Source organism: Callithrix jacchus, chromosome 7 (genome assembly GCF_049354715.1).
Source record: "Callithrix jacchus isolate 240 chromosome 7, calJac240_pri, whole genome shotgun sequence".
Taxonomy (NCBI): domain Eukaryota; kingdom Metazoa; phylum Chordata; class Mammalia; order Primates; family Cebidae; genus Callithrix; species Callithrix jacchus.
In genome coordinates, this window is record NC_133508.1 from 15,886,966 (window position 1) to 15,899,378 (window position 12,413).

The 12,413-nt window shown below is 46.8% G+C and overlaps 1 protein-coding gene and 1 long non-coding RNA gene across 4 annotated transcripts in view; one reads left to right on the plus strand and one right to left on the minus strand.

The window, feature by feature from the left end:
• Positions 1-8,569, minus strand: part of DCLRE1C (DNA cross-link repair 1C) — a 39,595-nt gene extending 31,026 nt beyond the window's left edge. For 2 of the 3 annotated variants that reach the window (XM_078329518.1, XM_002750054.6), the window contains exons 1-3: positions 8,143-8,569; positions 3,779-3,830; positions 87-171 (exon numbers count right to left, since the gene is read on the minus strand). Coding sequence is in view for 2 of the 3 variants with exons in the window: in XM_002750054.6 (XP_002750100.4) it covers positions 87-171; positions 3,779-3,830; positions 8,143-8,251 (246 nt within the window). In the remaining variant the exon portion in view is untranslated. The remainder of the gene's footprint in view (positions 1-86; positions 172-3,778; positions 3,831-8,142) is intronic. The other variant, XM_035306833.3, reaches the window with a different exon arrangement.
• On the plus strand, positions 7,017-9,605 carry LOC144576881 (uncharacterized). The gene is made up of 2 exons (XR_013519547.1): positions 7,017-7,724; positions 7,825-9,605. It is a non-coding gene; the product is annotated as an uncharacterized LOC144576881 (long non-coding RNA).
• Positions 9,606-12,413: the final 2,808 nt, after the last annotated feature.

Here is a 12,413-nt window from a genome sequence, read left to right on the forward strand (position 1 = left end):
GAGATCAAGCCACTGCACTCCAGCCTGAGCAACAGAGTGAGACTCTGTCTCAAAAAGAAGGAAAAAAAAAGAAAAAGAAAACTTACAATTCGTTTCTCCCAAAATCTGTATTTCGGGCTAGTTAACAGCAACTCCTTAGTCACAGGTGAACAGTATAGGCAAACCTTCAAGCTGAAAGGAAAAAAGAAAACACTTTCAATAGAATCCAAAATGAGCCCTTTTGGTGACTCGGAAATCTATTTCATCATACATCAGTGTTCTGTAATAATTCAGAAATTATGCTGGCACAGAACCTGTGAGAGTCACTTCCAGCATACTATGCCCACCATTTCAGTGCCATCAGGAGCACAAGGTGTGGGTGGAAATATGGTGTTCCCTGGACCTCCTCCAACAACGATCCCTCACCACTGTTACTTAGAAATACATGCTTGCATGTGATAGCTGTGTCTGTAAAGATAATGCCACACATTACACTATCTCTGGAAAAGGTGTGCTGGGAACAGAAACTTCTGCTTTTTACTGTATATGTCCATTCTTTTTTTTTTATTTTTTTTATTTTTTTGAGACTGAGTCTCTGTCGCCCAGGCTGGAGTGCAATGGCGTAATCTTACCGCACTGTAGTCTCCGCCTCACAGGTTCAAGCGATTCTTCTGCCTCAGCCTCCTGATTAGCTGGAACTGCAGGTGCGTACCATGATGCCTGGCCAATTTTTGTATTTTTGTAGAGATGAGGTTTCACCATGTTGGCCAGGCTGATCATAAACTCCTGCCTGACCTTGGGTGATCTGCCTGCCTCAGCCTCCCAAAGTAATAAAATTACAGGGGTGAGCCATCAAGCCCAGCCTTTTTTTTTTTTAATGAAAAGAAATTAATTTCCTACTAAACTTTTTAAAAATGTAATGCTATGATTTGGAGGTTAGAAATACAGTCCATGGTAGAATGAATTTTCCAAAGATGGCCCATCCATACATGCTCTCCTTACAAAATAGATATTAAAATTCCTCCACTGACTGGAGGGGTCTATGTTCCCTCCCCTTGAACCTAGCCAGTTTTCTCTAATGACCTTTCCCATAGAATGTGGTGGAAGTAATTGCATGGCTTTTGAGGTCAGATCTCCAGGTACCGTAACTTCCTCACGGCTTTCTCTCAGGAAACACACTCTTTTTTTTTGGGTGGGGTGGGGGGTGTTCTTTTTTTTTTAATTGCATTTTAGGTTTTGGAGTACATGTGAAGAACATGGAAGATTGTTGCATAGGTACACACTTAGCAGTGTGATTTGCTGCCTTCCTCCCCTTCACCTATATCTGGCATTTCCCCCCATGCTGTCTCTCCCCAACTCCTCACTCCCCGCTGTCCCTCCTCTATTCCCCCCTACAGACCCCAGTGTGTAGTGCTCCCCTCCCTGTGTCCATGTGTTCTCATTATTCAGCACCCGCCTATGAGTGAGAACATGCGGTATTTCATTTTCTGTTCTTGTGTCAGTTTGCTGAGAATGATGGTCTCCAGGTTCATCCATGTCCCTACAAAGGACACGAACTCATCATTTTTGATGGCTGCATAATATTCCATGGTGTATATGTGCCACACTTTCCCTGTCCAGTCTATCATCGATGGGCATTTGGGTTGGTTCCAGGTCTTTGCTATTGTAAACAGTGCTGCAATGAACATTCACGTGCATGAGGACACACACTTTTTAACCCTGGGTCTCCATTTAACACATCTGGCTACGCTGATGGACGCATGCTAAAAAGACTTTTTGGTGGGGACTCACTCTGTCACCCAGGCTGGAGTGCAAGTGATCCTCCCACCTCAAGAGCCTGAGCAGCTGTGACTGCAGCACACATCACCACACCTGGCTAATTTTTCATAGTTTCTGTAGAGAAAAGGTCTCCTTGTGTCATCCTGGCTAGTTTTCAAACTCCCAGGCTCAAGTCATCCTCCCACTTCGCTTCCCAAAGTGCTGGGATGAGTAGCCCGAGCCACCATGCCTGGCCTAAAGAGACTTCTAGAGATAGAGATGCCTAATGCATGTAATCCCAACACTTTGGGAGCCTGAGGCAGGCCAATTATTTGAGGTCAGGAGTTTGAGACCAGCCTGGCCAACATGGTGAAAACCTATCCCTACCAAAAGTACAGAAAGTAGCTGGGTGTGGGGGCAGGCACCTTTAATCCCAGCTACTTGGGTGGCTGAGGCAAGATAATCACTTGAACCCAGAAGGCAGAAGCTGCAGTAAGTTGAGATCGCGCCATTGCACTCCAGCCTGGGAAACAGAGCAAGACCCTGTCACAAAAATAAAATAAACAATAAAAAATTATAGGCCAGGCACAGAGGCTCATGTCTGTAGTCTCAGTGCTTTGGGAAACCAAAATGGGAGGATTACTTGAAGCCAGGAGTTTAGGCCCAGCCTGGGCAACATGGTAAGACCCTGACTCCCCCTCAGAAAAAAGAAAAAAAAAGAATTGAACTAAGAAATACACAATGCCCAGATCCATCAAGTATTCAATAGATATTAGCTATCATTATTAAGAACAAAGACTAGTGCTACTGATCAGCAGAGAAACCTGACATCCACTGGCCCTTTGCAAATACATATTTTGAGAACTGGGAATTTAGATTTAGGCAGTGGCTGCAATAAAAGCATCTAATAGTTCAGCTTTAAGAAAAAACCCAGTACTGGCCAGGCGCGGTGGCTCACACCTGTTATCCCAGCACTCTGGGAGACTGGGGCAGGTGGATCACGAGGTCAAGAGATCGAGACCATCCTGGTCAACATGGTGAAACCCCGTCTCTACTAAAAATACAAAAAATTAGCTGGGCATGGTGGCACGTGCCTGTAATCCCAGCCACTCAGGAGGCTGAGGCAGGAGAATTGCCTGAACCCAGGAGGCAGAGATTGCGGTGAGCCGAGATCATGCCATTGCACTCCAGCCTGGGTAACAAGAGGGAAACACCGTCTCAAAAAAAAAAAAAAAAAAAGACTATCCTTAGATGTACTTTTCTGTACAGATATTATCTCTTAATTAAAATGTTTGCTCTGTAATCCCAGCTATTTGGGAGGCTGAGGCAGGAGAACTGCTTGAATTGGGACCATGAAGGTAGAGGTTTCAGTGAGCCGAGATTGTGTCACTGCACTCCAGCATGGGCTACAGAGCGAGACTCCATCACACACACACACAAATGTTTGCTAAAAAACACACACGGGACCGGGTGTGGTGGCTCATGCCTGTAGTCCCAGCACTTTGGGAGGCTGATTTGTGTGGATCACCTGAGGTCGGGAGCTTGAGACCAGCTTGACTCAACATGATGAAACCCTGTCTCTACCAAAAATACAAAAATTAGTTGGGTGTAGTGGTATGTGCCTGTAGTCCTAGCTACTTAGGAGGCTGAGACAGGGGAATTGCTTAAACCTGGGAGACAGGGGTTACAATAAGCCAAGATGGCGCCATTGCACTCCAGCCTGAGTGACAGAGCAAGACTCCATCCCCCCAAAAAAAATCACACATGGCTGCGTGCAGTGGTTCACACCTGTAATCCCAGCACTTTGCGAGGCCTGGCTGAGATGGTAAAACCTCGTCTCTACTAAAAACACAAAAATTAGCAGGGTGCGGTGGCAGGTGCCTGTAATCCCAGCTACTTGGGAGGCTGAGGCAGGAGAATAGCTTGAACCTGGGAGATGGAGGTTGCAGTGAGCCAAGATCATGCCACTGCACTCTAGCCTCCGTGACAGAGCAAGACTCCATCTAAAACACACACACACACACACAGCAAAATAAATTACCTGCACTCCAGCCTTCTTTTCAATGCAGGGGCTCTTAATCCCTTCATGTGATCTAAAAACAAAAGAACCAAAATTCATAAATATCTTCTTTTCCAGAGGATTACTTGGCCCAAAGCAAACAGTTGTCTTTTCAGCTTCCTTTTAAGAGAAAACCCATGAGGACTGCTTTTATAAGAATGGATTCACATGGGCTATGGTCTCTGTCTTCTGCAAGTGAAGAATCCTTCTGAGAACAGGACAGGCTGCCAGTCTCTGAGCCATGGAGATCAATATAAAAAGAGTGTGATTCCCTGTAGCATGGGGCAGAGTTTAAAATCACTCTGGGCAGCCACAGAAGAAAGAGATCCACTTCTAGCCCTCCACTCTCTTACTTCATTTCAATTCAACCATCCTTTCAGCCTCGCTCTATGTGACCTATATTCACTTCCTGCCACTTAAATCAGTCTATCTAGAAATTCAAGCCCGTGACCACGAAATCAGCTAGGAAATCACTCAGGCACAGAACAAGCATTTCATCATTTTTTCAGCTACTGTGATGATGGATTGAAAGGAAAATATTAGTATCCACAAAGTCTTGCTCCGGAGCCTTCCACGTGAACAGACACAGAAAGGTAACAATGAGACTAGTACTCTAGTATGTCACGCATTCCAATATATTCTGAATCTTTAGCATGCCAAGGCCTAGACCACAGGGACTAAACACTTCTAATTTGTTTAATTAAACCAGCTGGGTGCGGTGGCTCATGCCTGTAACCCCAGCACTTCGGGAGGCTGAGGCGAGTGGATCATCTGAAGTTAGAAGTTTGAGACTAACCTGGCCAACATGGTGAAACCCCATCTCTACTAAAAACACAAAAATGAGCTGGGCATGGTAGCAAGTGCCTGTAATCCCAGCTGCCTGGGAGGCCTAGGCAGGACAATCACTTGAACACGGGAGGTAGAGGGTGCAGTGAGCCAAGATCACACCACTGCCCTCCAGCCTGGGCGACAGAGTGCAACTTCATCTCAAAAACAAACAAGAACGACAAAGTGTTTAGCTAAACCAAACCCGTTCTAATTACCACCAGCACCACCACACATACAAGCACACCCTCGATTTATGTGTGGCCATCATTAGACCTAGTGAAAACAGAGCAGTCACCCCACACCACTGGGCAGCCCTTGACTGGAAACATGCCTCCGGGAGAGTCCACCTGTCTCCCAGTGGGTGAATTCCCTCAAGGTTTACCCGGTCCAGTCTTTTAGGGTCCAGCCTATGGGTATATCGGGGGCAGGATTCTCCAAAACTAGGGTTTCCAAAGCTTCTGCCATGGCAAAGAGGAGGCTGGATCTGGACTCTGCTCGAAGCTCCCACACTGACTAAGCAGGAAGCACCCCACATGGTCACCTGATCCCTCCTCCTCACCACCCCAAGTCTCCTCCCAACTGGTCAGAAGCACTGGGTGAGTCTGCTTTGTGCTGCTGGACCTGCACCCAGGGTCTACTTTTCCAGGGATGTTTTCCTTTTCCTTGGCCACAATAAATTATCTGAAGTTGCCTCCTCAGGGGGATTTCCCCAACCCTGGGCCACTGTCTTAGGCCTCAGGCCTCAGGCCTCGGGTGTCCTCTCATCTTCCAGAACTTACTGATGATACTTGGTAAAGCCCACCTGAGCACAGCACTGGCTTCCAGATGGCCCACAAATAAGCATCAGGTGGGTCCACGGCCTACTCTGAATTATATCAAAATGCAATGTGGGCTGGATGAAGGTGCCTCACACTTGTCATCCCACCACTTTGGGAGGCTCGGGCGGGTGGATCACTTGCCCCCCGGAAGTTCTATACTAGCCTTGGTAACATGGTGAAACCCCATCTCTATAAAAATACAAAAATTAGCCAGGCATGATGGTGCATGCCTGTAGTCCCAGCTACTCAGATGGGAATGCTTGCTGAGGTGGGAGGATTACTTGAGTCCAGGAGGTGGAGGCTGCAGTGAGCTGTGATCCTGCCACTGTACTCCAGCCTGGGCGACACAGCAAAACCCTGTCTCGAAAAGAAAAAAAAAAAAGTGATGTGGATGGGTTTACATGCATTTTTTTCTAGCAAAAGAGTTCATATGGTTTCTCCTGCTGGAGCTGCTGTAACAAGATACCACAGATACCATAGTTGGCCTTCACACCAACCCTATAAAGAAAGGCAGTGTTTTGGTTGCCTTATATACCAGAAAAGTATTTCTCACAGTTCGGGAAGCTGGGAAGTCCAAGATCAAGGCGCAGGGTGATTTGGCTTTTGGGAAGGACATGTTTCCTAACTTACAGACAGCCACCTTCTCACTGTGCACTCACATGGCCTTCCTTGGCATGGATGCATGAGGACAGAGTGCCCTTTCTCTTCCTCCTCTTGTAAGGGCAATAAGCATATCCCAGTAGGACACCACAGTATGACCTCACTTAAATTTAACTTCCTCCCAAAAGCCCCAGCCCCAAATACAGTCACTTTGGGGGTTAAGGCTTCGACATATGAATTTTGTGGTGACAGTCCATACCATAATCAAAGAAGCCTGTGTCCCAAAGAGGTTAAAAGGCAACAGAAGGCAATGTTAGAAACCTCCAAAAGCAGAAGTTGAGTTTCTGGCCCTTGACGAGTTTATGTGCTGGTTGAGTAAGCAGATCCACACGTGGTTAGGGAACAGAGAAAGTTGTTATAGACTGTTCAACAGCAACCAGGAGTCCATTCTCCCTCAATGCAGGAACTGATGGTGGTGATTGCAAAATTCCTTTAGAGGAATTATTTCTTCAAACTCACTAGTCCTGAACATGAAGTGCAAGCTTCTAAAGTATACTTTCATCCTGGCTCGCCCATTGTGAGTTCAGAGACTCCAGTGAGGCTCCACACAGAAAGCACAAATAGGTGCATCCTCGTCCAGCAATGGATTCTCAATGAAAAACAAAACCAGAAATCTGCGAGGCACGGTGGCTCATACTGGTAATTCTAGCACTTTGGGACGCTAAGGTGGGTGGATCACCTGAGGCCAGGAGTGCGAGACCAGCCTGACCTAGATGGCAAAACGCCGTGTGCACTAAAAATACAAAAATGAGCCAGGCATGGTGACTCACTCCTGTAGTCCCAGCTACTCAGGAGGCTGAGATGGGAAGACCCTTTGAGCCCAGGAGGTCAAAGGCGCAGTGAACAGAGAGCACATGCCACTGCACTCCAGCATGGGCAACAAAGGGAGACCTTGTCTCAAAAAAAAAAAAAAAAAAAAAAAGACAGACACTCAAAGAGGTGCATGGTGCTAATATGGCAACGCACCAGGGGAGGTCCAGATTTTCTTCATTAAAATCACTGGTGGCTTTGTGCAAAAAAAGCAGGGACATTTCCCAGAAGTAGTAATTTCAACAATTTATAGTCCAAGTGATTGATTCTACATACAAGACAATAGTTGGCCTTCACACCAGTCCTGTGAGGAAAGGCAGTATTTGGATACATGTAATTTTCTTTAAAACACTTTCCCACTGTGCATGTGCGGATGGGTTTGTTACACTGATTGACTTCCACAGGGTAGTGGGAGCATCCTGCTCCAGCACTCTGCAAGGGCACACAGCAGGAGGCAGCAATTCCAGCGATTCAACTGCTCATTTTCTCCAATTAACACTAATGGCCGAGCACAATGAGCATTAAAACTGTTTTCACTGGTAAAAGTGACTTATCAGCATAATAGAAGCGAAAATGAACAATGGTTGTGAAATTAGCTCCAATCTCTGCCTGGAGGATCTAGCCTCGAGCTCCTAACAGCGGCACTCTAACCTTAATCCCCTAAATCGGTCCCGCTGTGAAAGGATCCAGCTGTAAGCCTGATACCATCTAGAAAGGTAAAATCCTGCCATCCTAGACTGGAGCAAAGCTTTCATATCGCATGTGAGAGAACATCCAAAGGCCAGGGAGCTTGTACTTCATGGAGTTCTCAGGTGGGCTGTTTCATAATTGTGTGTGTCTGAGTGTGCCTGCTTGCTAACCAATGTTTGAGGGTGTGGTCAAATGAATCTAAAACTTGTTTTCTTTATACAGGGTGGCGAGGCTCTGGCGGAAGAACTAACCCTCGCCCATCTCTGACCATCGGCCACCAGCAGAGCTACCAAGGGAACCTACTAGGAATGCCTGATCAAGCCGGACCTGGGCGCAACGGGCAGGCGCCTTTACGTCGCGTTGCCCAGATCCGAAAATAGATGAAGCCTTTGAAAGGCTGAAGAACCCGACGGGGACAAGGTGTGCTGGCCCCTCCCTCGCTGGCCTCCCACAGGCGGCAGTCCCTTGCTCCAGGGCCGGACCCTCCCGTCCTATCTCCAGCCACCCGCGCCCTAGGAGCTGGCGGCGCGCAGCACTCACCCTTGTGGCAGTGGGACAGGAAGTAGGCGCGGGCCCTCAGGTTCTCCCTGTCGAAGCGGTCTATGGAGATGGTTGGATACTCGGCCATCTGTCCCTCGAAGGAACTCATAGTGCCACCGATACCAACGCCGTGGACCCCACACCCGCAGATGAAGCCCAGGCCTGTCCCTACCGCGCCGCCACTTCCGGGAAGCCGCGCGCCGCTTCGCCATTGGCCGGCCGAACGCAGTCGTGTTCAATAAGAGAAGCCAGGAGACCGGAGGCAGAGCCAAGAAGCTTCCGGTCGCGTTCCAGGCGCCGGCTGCATGGGGTTTAAAATCACCCGCGCTGCGCTGCACGCGGTGGGCCCTGAGTCCCGCCCAGTGCGAAGCTCATTCCCGCCAAACAAACGCAGGTGTCGCCCTGGTTAGGAGTTGCCGGTGTCTGCGCAGGTGCAGTCGCGCGAACGGAAACCGAAACTCCCAGATCTGGCGGCCCCAGCCAATGAGGCGAGCGGGCTGCGGAGCTGCCCTTAGAAATCATTCTTGGTTCCGCCTCCGTAGAAACCACAGTTCAGTTCCCCCCTCTTTCTCTTCTCTTCCCAATTTCTAACCTTGTGGAATAACCGTGAGGATTGCATGAGAAAGTGTGTATCTAACTCGCGGTAGATTCCGTAACTATTAATTCTCTGTTCTATTTATATAATCTACAAACTGAATAAGCTGTCTCTGCGTGATCTTGAGGCAAATAAGATTCCAATAATGTCTTAGTTGCTCCCTCTCCTCTGCCCCCGCCCCACCTTTTTAAAAGAGCTATACTTTTAGGAAGTTATTGATAGGAGGAAAAGTCAAAATTTTTTTGACAACCAAAGCAACTTTATGAAAATGTTTGTTAAAGTATTGTACTAAAATTCACCAAATAACCACAATTGAAGAGAGTTAAAAACAGCAATAATAGTAAAAGCAAAACTTCATCATTTGTAGTTGCGATATAGTGTGCTGTTTAATAGAAAACCTAACCCCCAGCTCTACTTAAAATTAACTCCCTGTAAAGCCTGTCTTATCTGTTCTCCCCACATTCTCAGCAAAGTTCCCAGGCAGCTCAAGACTCCAGTTTTTCTTACTGACCAGCTGCAAGATCACAGGGCAAGATAACAAACACCCAAAGAATGTACAATGCATGTTACTCAAACATAACATACATCACAAAACATGTTACAAATTAATTAACTGTTCTTTGTTCTGGCTTCTGTAAACCTGTTAGCTGCTATGTCATCCTGGATGTATAAAAAGTGCCCCGTTTTCTTTCTCCTTTGCTCAGCCTTGGGATGCTAATTTGCTGAGCCGGTGGCCACCTTCATAAAATCCTCCCGTTTCACCCATTGGTCTCTTTGGTCTCTTGAATATTCTGCAACACAATGATGTTTACTGTGCTCCTTCCTATCAAATCTCCTTCGACAGTATAATTAAACAACCCAGAACACATTGATTGATGTATTTGTTTGTTTATTTATGTATTTATTGAGTCAAAGTCTAGTTCTATGGCCCAGGTTGGAGTGCAGTGGTGCAATCTCAGCTCACTGCACCTCCGCCTCCCTGGTTCAGGTGATTCTCCTGCCTCAGCCTCCAGAGTACCTGGGATTACAAGTGCCTGCCACCACGCCCAGCTAATTTTTGTATTTTTAGCAGAGACGAGGCATCACCACATTAACCAGACTGGTCTTGAACTCCTGCACTCATGCGATCCACCCACCTTGGCCTCCCAAAATGCTGGGTTACACACATGAGCCCTGCCAGGCCTCCATAACACTTGAAGTCCCATTTTGTGCACAGCATGGTCACAAGCCTTTGGGTAGCATTCAATCTATCTGGAGACAACATGTTTGCAGAATATGGCAAACAAAATCAGAGACGCAAAGTAACATGAGAATAAATCCAGGAACAAAGATTTCTGACCAGGGAAATCAGGAATAATAATTCCATCCTGCACGGGCTTCGCCTGTAATCCCAGCACTTTGGGAGGCTGACACGCGTGGATCACCTGATATCAGGAGCTCAAGACCAGGCTGGCCAACATGGTGAAAACCTGTCTCTACTAAAAATACAAGAAGTCGGGAGTGGTGGCACATGTCTGTAATTCCAGCTACTCAGGAGACTGAGGCAGGAGAATCACTTGAACCTGGGAGGCAGAGGTTGCAGTGAGCCGAGATCATGCCACTGCACTACAGCCTGGGCGACAGAGAGAGATTCTGTCTCAAAAAACAAAATAAGGCCAGGCTCAGTGGCTCATGTTTATAATCCCAGCACTTTGGGAGGCTGAGGCAGGCAGATCACCTGAGGTCGGGAGTTCGAGACCAACTTGACCAACATGGAAAAAACCCCTCTCTACCAAAAATACAAACTTAGCTGGGTGTGGTGGCACATCTCTGTAATCATAGCTACTCTGTAGGCTGAGGCAGGAGAATCACTTGAATCTGGGAGGAGGAGGTTGCAGTGAGCCGAGATTATGCCATTGTACTCCACCTTGGGCAACAAGTGTCACAAAAAAATATATTTAAAAAATAAAAGGGAAAAAAGAATGTCATCCCTAGTGAATATCACCTTGTTCCTGCAATCATGATACTCAGAGTTCTATTCAAATACAGATTCCCATGAAATCTTGAGGAGGGGGAGGAGAGGTGACGTGGAGAGGTATAGACAACATAATCACTAATTTAGGTAAAATATCCTGCTAGTATACTACCGGCAACACCTTTGAGTCTGTCTTAGAACACGTGTGAACAATTGCCTGGCAGAGTTTTGGAGATTAAACAACAAATTCTGTTGTGAGTCTATTGTCTGAAGAATCTCACAGACTTTGGAGCTCCAGGAAAGGCAGGTCAAAATAATGCTCATGATATTATATATTTGCTCACTTTTTTACCTCCTCCTCTTTCCATAATGGATGCAGTACAGACAAAGGGAAACAGAGTCATGACAAGGGAAAGATAGGGTAGACAATAGGCAAGATAGGTAAGCACAGCCCAGACCAACCTAGTGAATCAGAAACTAGGAGAGTAGGACCTGGCAATCTGCAGCTTAACACATGCTCTAGGTGATTCTGATGGATCATAAAGTTTGAGAACCACTTGATTTGAGTCTAAAGAACATTCAAGGCCAGGCATAGTGGCTCACACCTGTAATACCAACACTTTGGGAGGCCAAGGCGGGCAGATCACAAGGTCAGGAATTCCAGACCAACATGGCCAACATGATGAAACCCCGTCTCTACTAAAAACACAAAAATTGGCCAGGTGTGGTGGTGGGTGCCTGTAATCCCAGCCACTTGGGAGACTGAGGCAGGAGAAATGCTTGAACCAGGAGGTGGAGGTTGCAGTGAGCCAAAACTGCACCATCGCACTCCAGCCTGGGCGACAAGAGTGAAACTCCATCTCAAAATAAATAAATAAGAACACTCAGGAAGTCTGGGGCAGGAATCCAGGTAGGAAGCTGCTGCAATACTGCAGGAAATGTGATGATGAAGCTTAATTCAGTCAACAAATATTTTATTCATTGACCATCTACTGTGTATCAGACACTGTTCTAGACACTAAAGATACAGTAGTGAGCAAAGCAGACAGAAAATGTGGCCCATCCTGGTGGCTCATGCCTGTAATCTCAGCCCTTTGGGAGGCCAAGGCTGGCGGATCACTTGAGGCCAGGAGTTGAAGACCAGCATGGTGAAAATCCATCTCTATTAAAAATACAAAAAAATTAGCTGGGTGTGGTGGTGCACCAGTAATCCCAGCTACTTGGGAAGCTGAGGCATGAGAATTGCTTGAACCTGGAGGCAAAGGTTGCAGTGAACCAAGATGGTGCCACTACACTCTAGCCTGGATGACAGAGTGAGACCCTGTCTCAAAAAAATTTTTTAAAAAGCAGACAAAAATCTCTGTGGAAGTGGGAGTGTATATGCTAATGAAAGTAATTATTGTCTACCATTTAGGTAGTTCCAGATGTTATCAGTGTTTTCCACTGACTATTTCATCCTCACATCTTACCTACTGATCAGACAGGTGCAGTTTTTGTCCTCATTTGACGGTTGACAAAACGGAGGTTAAGTACCTTGTCCAAGGTCATGTTTCTAGTAAGTAAAGCCCAGATTCAAAAATCCAAGAAGGCCACCACACTTTTAGACACTGTGCTCTTTGACAACACACTGCTAGCCACCGTGCTATGCGTCCTCCACAGCACCAGAGGGGCAGTGGTGACATATACTCATTCAAAATATATCCCTTTAGCACCTACTGTGTG